At 44.0% G+C, this 15,075-nt stretch overlaps 1 protein-coding gene and 1 long non-coding RNA gene across 2 annotated transcripts in view; both read right to left on the bottom strand.

Annotated features, from left to right (window-relative positions):
* Positions 1-4,790, bottom strand: part of LOC124605803 (Ca(2+)/calmodulin-responsive adenylate cyclase) — a 353,810-nt gene extending 349,020 nt beyond the window's left edge. Inside the window, exon 1 of the mRNA XM_047137705.1 lies at positions 4,623-4,790. Within this exon, the coding sequence (XP_046993661.1) occupies positions 4,623-4,790 (168 nt within the window). The remainder of the gene's footprint in view (positions 1-4,622) is intronic.
* Positions 4,791-4,851: 61 nt separating this feature from the next.
* Positions 4,852-15,075, bottom strand: part of LOC124607349 — a 347,199-nt gene continuing 336,975 nt past the window's right edge. Inside the window, exon 4 of the long non-coding RNA XR_006978813.1 lies at positions 4,852-4,906. This is a non-coding gene — a long non-coding RNA (uncharacterized LOC124607349). The remainder of the gene's footprint in view (positions 4,907-15,075) is intronic.

Genomic DNA, 15,075 nt, shown 5'->3' with positions numbered 1-15,075 from the left:
AAACCATGAAATCAGCACCTGGTTACGAGCGTGTTTAAGTTATTAAGATGTGTACGGTTACGTTATTCTATTGCATTCTTCTTTTTCTTAAGACGCCTTCTGCTAGCGAAGGTTAGCGAGACAGTTTGAAAGCGCACAGCGGCACGTTTCTTGTGATTTACAGCAGTGCCAGTTTTGAGTCTCTCTCATCAACGAGTATGTCCGCCCTGCAATGGACCTTAGGCATGCATCTTTCCTTCGACAATAAACTGGAAAAATTAATATCTCTCGTCCATTCATAATGTGTTTCAAGTTTTGTCTTTCTTGATATTATACGATTGGAACTGAAAAGTGACGCCTCCGTATTTTTAATGTGAAAACTCTTAAAGCTTCCTAAACGTAATAAAAATATTGGAAGGCACTACTTTGAGCTTGCCCTCGTAAGAAACGTTATTAACAGTCCACACCTTTATTCTTCATTCTACATTTCTCAACACGGTTACCCTGGGATGAATACATTTCGCCTAACGATTGACCAATTTTTCGATACAATCACTACAGAACTTTCCGCATTCGGGAGGACGACGGTTCAATCCCGCGTCCGGCCGTCCTGATTTAGGTTTTCTGTGATTTCCCTAAAGCGCTTCAGGTAAACGCCGGGATGGTACCTTTGAAAGGGCACGGCCGACTTCCTTCCCGATCCTTCCCTAAACTAAAGAGACAGATGACCTCGCTCTTTGGTCTCTTCCCCAAACAACCCCAAATACAGAACTTTGATTTTGTTGACGGAGCCACAGTCTCATCTCTGCTTGTGCCCCTTCATCGCTATCAGAGTGAAGTTCTCTAAGTTTTGGAAAAAGAAAATCGGATCAATGATAGTTAACTCAAAGCGTCGATTTGCTAAGATGTCGCTGCGATTGAGTGGGGTCTGTCACAGCCATGCTGAAGAAGAGGGTGCTCCATGTGTGGACCAACGCTTCGAATAGGACGCACTATAACAGCACGCTGTTTCTCACGCACCGACATAATAACGTTACACACCGTTACCTTACATGCTTAGATTCGGAGCCGTCTAGCGGCAGAGGGCGGCAAATACGTCGACATAAAGAATAAAGATGTAGACTGTTAGAAAAAGCTTTCAAGAGTTTACATACAAAATATTGGAAGGCACTACTTTGAGCTTGCCCTCGTAAGAGGTTGCAGTTGTTCTCGCTTTTTCGCCCGGTGAGCGGCGCTGGTTTAGCCGAGCGGTCAAGGGCGATGCAGTCATGGACAGTGCGGCTGGTCCCGGCGGAGTTTCGAGTCCTCCATCGGGCGTGAGTGTGTGTGTTTGTCCTTAGGATAATTTAGATCAAGTAGTGTGTAAGCTTAGGGACTGATGACCTTAGCCGTTAAGTCCTATAAGATTTCGCCAGCCGGAGTCGCCGAGCGGTTCTAGGCGCTTCAGTCTGGAACCGCTCGACCGCTACGGTCGCAGGTTCGAAACCTGCCTCGGGCATGGATGTGTGAGATGTCCTTAGGTTAGTTAGGTTTAAGTAGTTCTAAGTTCTAGGGGACTGATGACCTTAGAAGTTAAGTCCCATAGTGCTCAGAGCCATTTTGAACCCATAAGATTTCACACACATTTGAACATTTTTTTTTTGTCCGGTGAAGGACCTCAACATTTTATATTTTTTATATCCAGGGTGCGGATACAATTCAAAGCCCTCAACTCGTTTTTTAATACTTGAGTCCAAGGTCCAAATTTTATATCCATGAGGGGAGTAGGTAATATGCAGCACCGTTTCCGAACTGAAGTGTGACCTCACAAAGAATTTTCATACGTTCTTGACTTGTTTGCTGGCCTGGTCAGTTCTGGATTTTACCCCTACCCTGTATTCGCATTGTTTTTCTAAATGGTACCTACGTATTTGGAGGAGAACACTTGTTTAGCTACACTGCCTTTAACTGTGGGATTTTTTTGGATTTTCCTTTTAATGAAAAGCATGATTTTGCTCTTTGAAGGAATACACTGAAGGGCACTTACTTCGTCAGTTATCGAAACAGTGTCTATTTATTGCCAGATCATTCTGATGAGTAAGCAAGATCTGGCCAGCGCCGTACTCGGAGGCAGGCTGGTGTCAATATTGAAATCTCACAGTAATTACATAAGCGGAAACGCTGTGGATATATGCAGTACTTTCAGCTCACACTGCAGAATATAGAAGCAGCAGTATTCAATTAATGAGGAAAACCAGTTATGGCCAATGATAAAATCCAGCCAAAATCTGTTGGGAGACAGATCAATCGATCTTTTTTTTTTCCTTTTAGCACATGAAGCCACAAGAACCAATGACCCACAGAGCCCCAGTTGGCATTTCACGTTAGATGCCCACTTACTTCAAATATGCAGACTTAATTGTCAATGCATTTAGACTGCTTGCTTCCCATATCAGCACTATCACAACGATAGTGTAGAAGAAAAGAGAAGACTCCAGAGTAAGGAGATAATTAACTGTCCGGGCGAGTGAAAGTTACAAGGCCAGCTTAAGAGGATTCGTGTCCCGCCGATACACAGGGGAGAACGGTTCGCACACAGCGTTCCACTGCTGTTTGGCCTCTGCGCTGCGGCGAGCGCACACCACTTGCACCGCGATAAATATTTAACAGTGCAACACAAAGGCGGAATTTAGCAGTCAGGCTGCAGCGGCGGCATAGCACAGGTCAGCCGGGGCCGCTGCGGGTGGTCCCCACAGTCGAAAGGGCGGCCGGAAAGTACTGCAAGACGGCGCCAGCGATTTTGCCGACGGCGATTCATAAAATTACCACAGCGCACAACACAGAGAAAGCAATGTGGCTTTCTTGACGCAGTCTGGAAGAGAATGGCAAAGGCGGAAGTCTGAGTTTCTACATGCAAATGAATTACGCAGCATGCCACTTGTCTTTTCAGTCTCGGAATATATCATTCAATCAATTATAGAGAAGCCACTACGCACACAGTACTATTATACATCGTGTAAAGAGTAAGGCTCGTACAACAGCAGTAACATCCTTGAAGAGCTGATGAGTTGGCTGTTTAATGCACTTGCAATAATGCTCACTCGTACCAGAACTTAAGCGAGAAACTAACATCGTTGTCGTGTCAATTATTACTGGAGGTGGGTTTAATACTGTCTTCCTTCTTTAGGAATATGTTCTAAGAGTAATAAAACGATGTTCCACGAAAAAGTTATACGAATATGACGATGGGACGGAAATCTGTATATGTGATGTGATGTACATGTACAGACAAACAAATTTCAGAAAAAAATTGTATGATTTACTCAAGAGAAAGAGATTAAACAATTGAAAAAGTTAATATGGCTTTATGGCCCTTATGCAAGCAGTTATTAGTCTTGCCATTGATTGGTAGAGTTGTCGGATGTCCCCCTGATGGAATAGTGCCAAAATCTGACCAGCTGGTGTGTTAGCCCGTGAAAATCCCGAGCTGGTTGAAGGGCCCCGCCCATAATGCTCCAAACGTTCTGAGATGGTGAGAGATCCGGCGACCTTGCCGCCGAGGTAGGATTTAGCGAGCACGAAGACAAGCAGAAGGAACTCTCGACGTGTGCGGAAGGGCATTATCACGTTGAAATGTAAGGCCAGGATGGCTTGCCACGAAGGGCAACAAAACGAGGCATAGAATATCGTCGACGTACTGCTGTGCCGTGAGCGTGCCGCGGATGACAACCAAAGGGGCGCTGCTTTGAAACGAAACAGCACACCACAGCATCACTCGTGGTTGTCAGGCGGTGTGGCAGGCGACAGGCAGGTTGGTATCCCAACGTTGGCGAGGCGTCCCCAGACGTCTTCGTTAGTCATCGGAGCTCAGTTCGAAGCAGGACTCATTACTCTAGACAATTCTACCCTAATCAATGAGACTTTCTCGAAAATGGTGGTGAGTTGGGTTCAAAAGGCTCTGAGCACTATGGGACTTAAAATCTGTGGTCATCAGTCCCCTAGAACTCAGAACTACTTAAACCTAACTAACCTAAGGACATCACACTCAGCCATGCCCGAGGCAGGATTCGAACCTGCGACCGTAGCGGTCACGCGGTTCCAGACTGAAGCGCCTAGAACCGCACGGCCACACCGGCCGGCGGTGGTGAGTTGTGTCTTCCTGTTTACATATGTTGAAATCTTAGTTGTGCCCTACAGACCTTGTCAGTATGAATGAATGATCAAAAGTTGGTGCGGTACACTTGCCAGCTTTTGGACGCTGAATCTGTAAATGATTTGGATGCGTCATGTAAACATTTTATCGCGTTTATCAGGTCTATTATTCTGTAATGATTTTTATTAGAAAGCATTTTTGGAATATAGATCAATGTCAAGGCATTTAGTGAAAATTGGTGTTTCAGTTATCACATTCAAAAGAAACGGGGGTCTTCCTAAGATAACTCAACCTCGACCGTTTCTGCAAAGAATGTTCCCGACATTTTGAGAATGGGAAGTACAAAGCATTTGATATTTGTAAATATTACTTCGACCAAAGAATCACAAAGTGCACTGACAGCTGTCATTTATGCTGAAATTCACTTAAAAATATCCATATTGTTCGTGTTTTATGTTACACTCTTCAGACGTCATGCTTTGTGAAGTCATTGTACAGGACGTATACTGACCCCCGCGAGCAGCGCGAAGAGGGCCACGCACTGCGCGACGCTGGCGTGCTGCAACTTGAAGGTGTAGCGGCGGTAGAGCGCCTCCAGCTCGTCATTCTCGAAGCGGTGCCTGTTGAGGAGGCGCGCGAGCCGGCGCGCGTCGCTGGCCGCCTTCACGCTGTGGTCCATGCCGCCCCCGCCGCCCCCGCTCCGCCTCTCGCAGCCGCCCCGCGGCTACCGCCACTGCCACGCCCCCTCCGCCGCCGCCCGCACCCGCCGCCAGCACTGCCACATCGCCGCAGCGTCTGCAACACCACAAGCACCACGCCCACACTGCAGTACGAACATGGATACACACTACTGGGAAACAACGAATCGCACGTCTAGCATAACACGCAGTGTGTCCACAAAGTCCCGCCATAATTTTAAGAAAAATCCTAACTTGCAAACTATTAAAGATAGTGAATTGTGGTTACTTATAAAACGTTTAATCTCTCTCAAAATTTCATTCCTTTGTTGCAAATTTCCATTGGAGTGCATCAGAGCTCCACAGTCAAGAACAAGCATAATGAAGTGGTTCAAAAATTTCAAGGGACACGCAGTGTCAAAGACCTTCCTGGAACTGAATTTCAAGCACATTTTGACAGAGTGGAAGATGCATTTCAACGACATCCCCCCCCCCCCCAACTTCCAACGCCACCACCGCCCACACTGAAATCTGAACATAGGGATGTGCTGAATGACATTTCCTACAGGTCGATGGCCCCCAGGTCACACCACTGGACTTCTTTTCGTGAGATTGCGTGCACACACCACAATTTAATGACATTGCTATCTATCGTGCGGTAATCAATGAAATGATCAAAACCGTACATGCTGCAATGCTGACGCGTACATGGCCAGAACTCTAATACCGCCTCGATGTTCTACGAACGACGAGTGGGTCATTCAATGAAATTCTGGCGGAACAGGAAAAAATTTGAAAGTTACTAAATATTTCACAACAAATCACTATGCTCCATGTCTAATGCTTTTTAACTATTTTTTATATGATAACAGGACTTAATGGAATCCCTATACGTATTCAACATGGCCGCTTGTGTTGCAAGTAATCTGAGAAAGTTCGAAAAAAGATTTTCCGTCTGCAGCAGAGTGTGCGCTGGCGTACTTCGGTAGCTCAGTCGATAGAGCACTTGACCGTGAAAGGCAAAGATTCCAGGTTCGAGTCGCAGTGAGGCACACATTTTTAATCCAATAGGAATATGCAAGAAAATTCTCTATAAACCTAAGAAAGCCGCTGGCGCGTACACTCTCACGACGGTTACCGGGGAAGGGGCCTCCGTATGCCTGTTAACAAAAATCAAGGATACTGAAAAGAAATTTCCTAGAAACATCTTTTAACTATACAGCCTTTTACTTCTCTACGTAATCACCAATGAGATTTAAACATTTACTATACCTCTTGAATGTGGAGAAATTTCCCTCTGCATTCAGTTCTGCAGTATGAGATTGTAGCCAGGTCGTGACCTTGAAATTTTTAAGTCTTCGATGGAATCCTAACTTTGGGAATCGCGTCACTTTCTGCGCATCCATGAAGCGGTGAGGATCATTTCCAACCTTCTTGATTCACATCTTAGACAAAGAGGCAGAGATTCGTTGACTTTTGAGATTCTCGGAAAGTAGTTTCAGAGCCCAACTAGCACAGACCTTTACCATAGTTTTTATTCATTACCACATGCAAGATACTCCCAAGAAATACTAGGAATGATGTCTGACAACTGAGTACCGTGGAATGCCAGTTTTCACGAATCTTTACATCAACTTCCTGTAGCAGTTCATTGCTAACAACTAATGGACAAGTTTCGTCATCATCTTGAGATTACTGAAGGGCGATATGTTTTAATTTTTAAAAAAACATGCGACAGGAGAGAACGCGTAGAATATTTCTTTGCTGAAGATAACCGGTTTCAAAAGACTTTGGTGTCATCTACAGGTCTTAAACATTTTTTTTGTAAAAAATGTTCATTTTACGCTAAACCTCACGCACAAGACGTCAAGTAGATAAACACCACCAAGCTATAAAGGTTTGTCCTAGGTGAAATATTTAAAAACATGAAACACCTTATATGCAAAACGCCATGTCCACAGACATATTACAATCATGTATGAGCAATATGTATTATGTACATGGCCTTTCGCACGAGATGATATACATTTTTAACAGTTCAGCGACGACAAACCTTTATAACGTGCTGGTTTTTATCCACTTGACACCTTGTGCCTGAGGTTCAGCTTAAATTTACGTTTTACAACAAAAAGTTTAAGACCTAAAGATAACAGCAAAGTCTGTTGAAACCAGTTGTGTTAAACAAAGAAATATTTTATGCGAGCTTGGCTGTTGATTGGTTTTTGTTATCATCGTCTTTAAGATTCATCGATCCATTCTCCGAACGGCACCATTTTTTGTCAATAAACCCCGTATTGTAGAAAGATTTAACATTTGGCGGGATTTTTCAATAGCAACACACATTCAGCGCGGCTGCTCTACTGGCTCGAGAACCAGTAAGGCTTTCTCGCTATCACAGCTTAAACTACAGTGACGTACACTATGTGATCAGAAGTATCCGGACACCCCCCAAAACATACGTTTTTCACATTACGTGCGCTGTGCTGCCACCTACTGCCAGGTACTCAGCGACCTCAGTTGTCATTAGATATCGTGAGAGATCAGAATGGGTCGCTCCGCGGGACTTACGGACTTCGAATGTGGTCAGGTAATAGTGTAACTTGTGTCACACCTCTGTACATGAGATTTCCACACTCCTACACTCCCCTAGGTCAACTGCTTCCGATGTGATAGTGAAACGGAAAAGTGAAGGGACACTTACAGCACAAAAGCTTACAGGCCGACCTCGTCTGTTGACAGAGAGAGACCGCCGACAGTTGAAGAGGGTCGTAATGTGTAATAGGCAGAAATCTCTCCAGACCATCACACAGAAATTCCAAACTGCATCAGGATCCACTGCAAGTACTATGACAGTTAGGCGGAAGGTGAGAAAACTTGGGGATGCTCATAAGCCACAGATCACGCCGGTAAATGCCAAACTACGCCTCGCTTGGTGTAATGAGCGTAAACATTGGACGATTGAACCGTGGAAAAACACTGTGAAACTCATCTGTCCTGCTGAACAAGTCCTCATAGCTCTTAAGGTGCGCATTTTAGAGCCCACGTTTACTCAACTTTTTTACTTCGAACGATCGTTCCTTCAAATCCCTGAATAAGACTATTCCTCCTTGGACACCCTTAATGTGTACATTGACTGTTAAAATCTGTACTCTAATTTAATGTTCTCACTGTTGCTCTGTGCCAACAACATGGCAGATGTGAACATAATTGAAAACACACGGTGTATAATTTATGGATGTCCATCCTGTTTCAAGGACGAGGGACTTCAGCTGAGAAAAAGTACCATCACAGCTGTATCTTGAGTACGTTTTTACTATCTCACACGACTAGTTTCGGCGGCACATTACCGCCATGCTCAGACTCCATCACTGCCAAAAGAGTATTAGATTTCACTGGCACATTTATTGTGGAGTCTTTGTTACCAGCAAACGTGGCCTGGCTGTCGTCAGGAGTCACGAGTCTGTTGTGGACGACACGGCGTAGAGTAGACTCCGGACGACAGCCAGGCCACGCGTGATAGTAACAAAGACTCCACAATAAATGTGCCAGTGAAATCTAATACTGCTTTGGCAGTGATGGAGTCTGAGCATGGTGGTAATGTGCCGCCGAAACTAGTCGTGTGAGACAAGAAAGGCATACTCAAGATACAGCTGTGGTGGTGCTTTTTCTCATACATAGTGTATATTTGAAAAATACTGTTGAGTCTATAGAAATCACTCTTTTTTAACGACGTTTGTAACCTTTTAGGATAGACGCACAGAATTCGGTTAACTGTACATCCATATTGTTCCTCATCCAGCATTCTTCCTTAAATTTTAATGCCTTTTTGTTTCATTCACCTTCGAGCCTATAAAAAAATGGTTCAAACGGCTCTGAGCACTATGGGACTTAACATCTGTGGTCATCAGTCCCCTAGAACTTAGAACTAATTAAACCTAACTAACTTAAGGACATCACACACATCCATGCCAGAGGCACGATTCGAACCTGCGACGGTAGCGGTCACGCGGTTCCAGACTGAAGCGCCTAGAACCGCACGGCCACACCGGCCGGCGAGGATATAAACCTTGTGCTTTTAGTTTACTCAACAGCTTCGCGCCAACTAACAGGCGGAGCTTGCAGTCACAACAGATGTTAACGTATTACCTCTGTTTTGTTCTGATAAGACAACGTTAATAAATTGAAGGGCATTGTTTAATATACTGCATAAGCGTATCTTAATGTTGTTATGTTGTTTCTGCACCGTCTCTCTCGTTGTATCGTCAGGTGCCCAGTATCACGAATGCTCTGGCGGTGACTCACGCTTCCGGTGGCCCCCAACGTGCTCCGTTCGCTGACCTACACTCCGTCACTATACCTGACAAACTCGCTAGCGCACTGTGTATGTCACCGGAAAAGTGTCGAATGAAGACATAGTAAAGAACGTTTAGGACTTTTTGGCAAGTTGTTTAATTTAAAACTTTTCCTAGGAAACATGTAAAAATGTTAGGTATTTATTAAAATGAAAATGGATACCGCAGTGAAACAACATTGAAATAACATTTTCAAACTACAAATTTATATATTTATTAAAGTTAAATTAAAACATGAGAATTATCACAACTGCATTTGTCTGAAAATTGGCCAATACTGAAGTGTTTCAATACTTTTTAACGGCTACTAATACGTAATAATCAATTGAAAAAAGGTTTCTAATCGTAAGTATAACAAACAATAACAGAATATAAACTTTCAATTTCTAGATACTTGGAAGCTGTACTACTTTGTCCTTTACTCACTGTAAGAAGCAAAACTGAAACGAAATTCTGAATTACAAATAACTTTTCTTATTACACACAAACACGTGAGGTTCTGACACTTATTTTTGCACTTTCCTTAAACAAATCAAAGACTGTTTCTCTAAGAATTACTCTTCATTAACTGTAACACACTACAAAATCTTTGATTCACTGCATTTGGACCATCATCAACCACAACATTTTCACAATTATCACGTGCAGCCTCCATTTCAGCGAAAGAGGCACTATCTATCATACTTTGCATTAAACGGAACCGCCATCCTATTAAATGACTAGGCAAAGTATAAAGTGAGATGCATTTCATGCCGTCCCTGCGACTGTGGCAGATGGTGTACCACTTTCAGCCGAACTGGACGATTTGTGGTGGCCTTGGACAGAAATCTTGAGAAAATCGTTTTGCACTTTATAACCCGAGACTGCTCTATCAGTAACTGCTTCTCACAGAGCTGTGTACAAATTCAACCTGAAATCTTACTAAGGGATTAAGCGGCAATCTGATGTCTATAATTTTTTTGCATTTCGGGTTCGTGAAGTTCAGGATTCATATATCACTGCCCCAAGGCAGTTCGACTCAACTTTTCAAAAGTTCTCGGGAAAATCGGCTTTGAAGTTCTCCTAACTACTCTAAGTCACTAAATGTAGGACAGTTTTTCCCCGTGACGCGTAGCTGTATCGGTAGCGTTCGAGTCTTCCTTCTGTCTTTTTTTCGTTCCATTCTGTTACCTGTACCATTTAAATATAAAATCAACTGAAATATTTTAATTAACGCTTCATTGTTATAAACTTTTTTCGTACAAAATTTGTCGTGTTTAACGTAACTTCTGGTACTAGCATTTTGACTGCGGTACAGCGACGAGATAATTTTCTGCAAGGATTAGCTCGTAATATACACTCCTGGAAATTAAAATATGAACACCGTGAATTCATTGTCCCAGGAAGGGGAAACTTTATTGACACATTCCTGGGGTCAGATACATCACATGATCACACTGACAGAACCACAGGCACATAGACACAGGCAACAGAGCATGCACAATGTCGGCACTAGTACAGTGTATATCCACCTTTCGCAGCAATGCAGGCTGCTATTCCCCCATGGAGACGATCGTAGAGATGCTGGATGTAGTCCTGTGGAACGGCTTGCCATGCCATTTCCACCTGGCGCCTCAGTTGGACCAGCGTTCGTGCTGGACGTGCAGACCGCGTGAGACGACGCTTCATCCAGTCCCAAACATGCTCAATGGGGGACAGATCAGGAGATCTTGCTGGCCAGGGTAGTTGACTTACACCTTCTAGAGCACGTTGGGTGGCACGGGATACATGCGGACGTGCATTGTCCTGTTGGAACAGCAAGTTCCCTTGCCGGTCTAGGAATGGTAGAACGATGGGTTCGATGACGGTTTGGATGTACCGTGCACTATTCAGTGTCCCCTCGACGATCACGAGTGGTGTACGGCCAGTGTAGGAGATCGCTCCCCACACCATGATGCCGGGTGTTGGCCCTGTGTGCCTCGGTCGTATGCAGTCCTGATTGTGGCGCTCACCTGCACGGCGCCAAACACGCATACGACCATCATTGGCACCAAGGCAGAAGCGACTCTCATCGCTGAAGACGACACGTCTCCATTCGTCCCTCCATTCACGCCTGTCGCGACACCACTGGAGGCGGGCTGCACGATGTTGGGGCGTGAGCGGAAGACGGCCTAACGGTGTGCGGGACCGTAGCCCAGCTTCATGGAGACGGTTGCGAATGGTCCTCGCTGATACCCCAGGAGCAACAGTGTGCCTAATTTGCTGGGAAGTGGCGGTGCGGTCCCCTACGGCACTGCGTAGGATCCTACGGTCTTGGCGTGCATCCGTGCGTCGCTGCGGTCCGGTCCCAGGTCGACGGGCACGTGCACCTTCCGCCGACCACTGGCGACAACATCGATGTACTGTGGAGACCTCACGCCCCACGTGTCGAGCAATTCGGCGGTACGTCCACCCGGCCTCCCGCATGCCCACTATACGCCCTCGCTCAAAGTCCGTCAACTGCACATACGGTTCACGTCCACGCTGTCGCGGCATGCTACCAGTGTTAAAGACTGCGATGGAGCTCCGTATGCCACGGCAAACTGGCTGACACTGACGGCGGCGGTGCACAAATGCTGCGCAGCTAGCGCCATTCGACGGCCAACACCGCGGTTCCTGGTGTGTCCGCTGTGCCGTGCGTGTGATCATTGCTTGTACAGCCGTCTCGCAGTGTCCGGAGCAAGTATGGTGGGTCTGACACACCGGTGTCAATGTGTTCTTTTTTCCATTTCCAGGAGTGTACAAAGGCATACCTCGTGCGTAATCTTGAAACGTTACTGGATAAGGAGACTTTAACAAAATCTTCTTGTCCAGTCGAAGGACCAGGTAAAAAATTGCTGTCATCCACGTCCGATATATAACAAATGTTTTGCCGTATTAGAAGATTTTCACGCACAAGGCCGCAAACCACTATTTGCTGCTTCAGCCACAGCGGTGCCTTGCAAATGATGTCGTGTCCCCTCTAACCGTCGTGGAATTCGCCGACAGCAGCTGTGTCTCGCTCCAAAGGTTAGTATAAGTTTCGTGCAAGGGGCATGGGATCTCAGTTTCGGCAACTGTTATCAACTGGACGTAACGCGCGTACTGCAAAGTTTGTAACCACACGCAGATAGAAAGTTAGTGTTAACTCTCTCTGTAGAGAGGCGCTCTTTAGTGTCGCGTTGTCCCTCAACTCACATTCATTTTTTCATAATGATAATTAGATGTGGTTAATTATCATATATTTGATAAATTTTATATTTAAATCACATAGGTATTCGACCTGAACGAAAAACTAATGAGGTCGCTTGGAGAACTGAAAAATTTATTTTCTCGAGAGGTGTTTAGTGTTGGATCGAATTGCTTTTACAGACTAATATTTGAGTTCTGAACATCACGCACCATAAATATAAAATAAAAATAAAAAACATCCTATTGCTACGCAGTCCTCTTGTAAATGTTATTAGTGACCAACTAAGATACTGCTTCTCGACGTCAATACTGTTTATTTCAGCTTGTTTATGATGGAGACGTGTCCTTTTCTTCTGATGAAGCACGGCTGTATTTACACTTTTCCGCGCTTTATGCTATGTGAAATAATCAAATATGTTATCATTAGTCATAACTTCCCTGAAAAAGATTGCAGTATACTAAGCTATCTAAATATCATTCACAAAAAATTCAGTTTACAATGGAAGTAGCAAAGGAACGATGATTTCCATTTTTAGGTGTTTTTGTTCGTCGAAAAGATGGTGGCATTTTGGAACATACCGTATATCGGATGCCGACTCATACAGATGCAAATTTAAATAGATGCCACCACCCTTCCCAAACGATGAGGATCCTCACAACTTTGGCTGACGAGGTCTGAAGGATGAGCTTCTACAATTAAAAGAGACTTTTCAAAGCAATTCGATATTCTCGTAATAGACATGTAAGACGCTACGAATAAAGCGTACGGTCGACATAAGAAACCAAGAAGAAGACGCGAAACATGTCGTCAAAAATAAGTTGGTTCATCATGGAGAACAACATTAAAGTGAGTCATCGCCCTCCGGCGAAGGCAGTAGAAATTCTGGGTCCCATCAAAGATGAATCGACGATCCGATAGGCGAGTGTGGCTTTTCGTACACCGGGGAGACGACCCGAACTGACCACGGAAGACACACGGAACATAATAGGTAGCCCAATAAATCAGGTGGCAGAGCACTGCATCGACGCTGTTCACTCTATGCGGTATGAAAATATCGAAATTCTAGCGTCGACAATACCTTTTTGGGACTCGGTGGTGAAAGAAGTAGCTGAAATTCGTTTGGCAGAGAATTCAATTAACAGAGATGACTGTTTGAACGTTGACAAATCATGAATCGATCCCGTAGGCACAGATTGAATTTATGTATACTCTGCCGCCGAATAAAATCTCTGGCGCATGCGAACGTGTTGTTTAAAACAACGAAACTGGTACGGCAGATTTAGTCTGTCTGCCGACTCTGAAAATTGCAGAAAGGTATACGACGCAAATATTATTAGAAGAAGAAGAACAACAACAACAACAAAAACCAACAACAACAAAAACCAACAACAACAAAAACCAACAACAACAAAAACCAACAACAACAAAAACCAACAACAACAAAAACCAACAACAACAAAAACCAACAACAACAAAAACCAACAACAACAAAAACCAACAACAACAAAAACCAACAACAACAAAAACAAGAAGAAGTAGAATGAATGGAAGATTTTCAACTGCTCTGCGAGTTCACATACATCGATAAGTGCAGCCATACTTAATGAGAATGAAAGAGCCTTACACGGTCAAACTTCTCCATCACACACAGGTTGCAACAGGCAGTTGCAGCAGTGACGTCGAACAACAGTATCTGAATTGGTTACTCGGTATTATTTTGTAAGATTTAAATCACTAGTTTCTGCATATTAGTCGCACTCAAAGTTTTATTTTCACTACGAAGAAAATAGAGTTACGGAATTCAGTTTTTGTTTGTTTGTTTTCAAGTACAAATCTGCAGTCCTGGTACGCTCCGAATACTCGCGTCACAGTGCCGTAGTACATCGCTAACTGAGCGAGAACAATATACTGGGGCCCAATGATGAAGCTAATATTAACTGACAGTTCTGCATTTCGTCCGTCCGCTATCCTTTTATTCGCGCGAGGTTCCTTCTAACGCGTACTTTAATATGTATTCTATTCTTACCTCTTTCCCTAACTCATTTATCTTGCCTGTTCTTAATATTTTCCTTTCCACAGTCGTTTTTAATGCCACTACATTGCTTCTATAGTAGCCTAGCTGTCATCTACCTTCCTCCATATCAATAAAATGAAAAATTTCGCTTGTACAGTGCGTGCACAGCAAACGTCGTATAGGTGTACCTTACGGTATTTCATACACAGTGTAATGACACATTCCTATGCAGAGACATACAATATCTTAAAAGCTGCGCCAAAGATAAATTGAGAGGCATGTATATTATAATCTTTGTAAAGTTCACATTGGATTCTCTTTTGTTTGATACTCCAAGGAGCTAAGGGACACTTTCGATTGTTGCCTTGTGGAGGATGGACGTGATTTTGGACTGTGCGGAAAGGCAGCCATGTGGTTGGTAATTATGGTTTGTGCGATGAGCACAGCAAGTCTTATTGTGTTGTGAATAAAAAATAGTGAAAAGTATCGAAGTGTTACGAAAATTATTTATAGCGACGTAGCATAGTATTCCTTGGTTTCCACCGTCTTCGTGAAGTGAACCGATGCCGACTCATGATGGTACACACGGTCAACAAAGAGAAGAACATCGATGGCGACTAATGAATTAATATTGTGGCAGAAGGACTAATTCTACGTCTAAGGTGAGAACTCTGATTAAATCAACAATGACGTGGAATTTCAAATGTAAAATGTTTTTTATTTATTTCGCC

The sequence above is a fragment of the Schistocerca americana genome, chromosome 3 (genome assembly GCF_021461395.2).
Source record: "Schistocerca americana isolate TAMUIC-IGC-003095 chromosome 3, iqSchAmer2.1, whole genome shotgun sequence".
Lineage (NCBI taxonomy): Eukaryota > Metazoa > Arthropoda > Insecta > Orthoptera > Acrididae > Schistocerca > Schistocerca americana.
The sequence above is the reverse complement of the archived record's forward strand: the minus strand, read 5'-3'. Positions and strand labels throughout refer to the sequence as shown.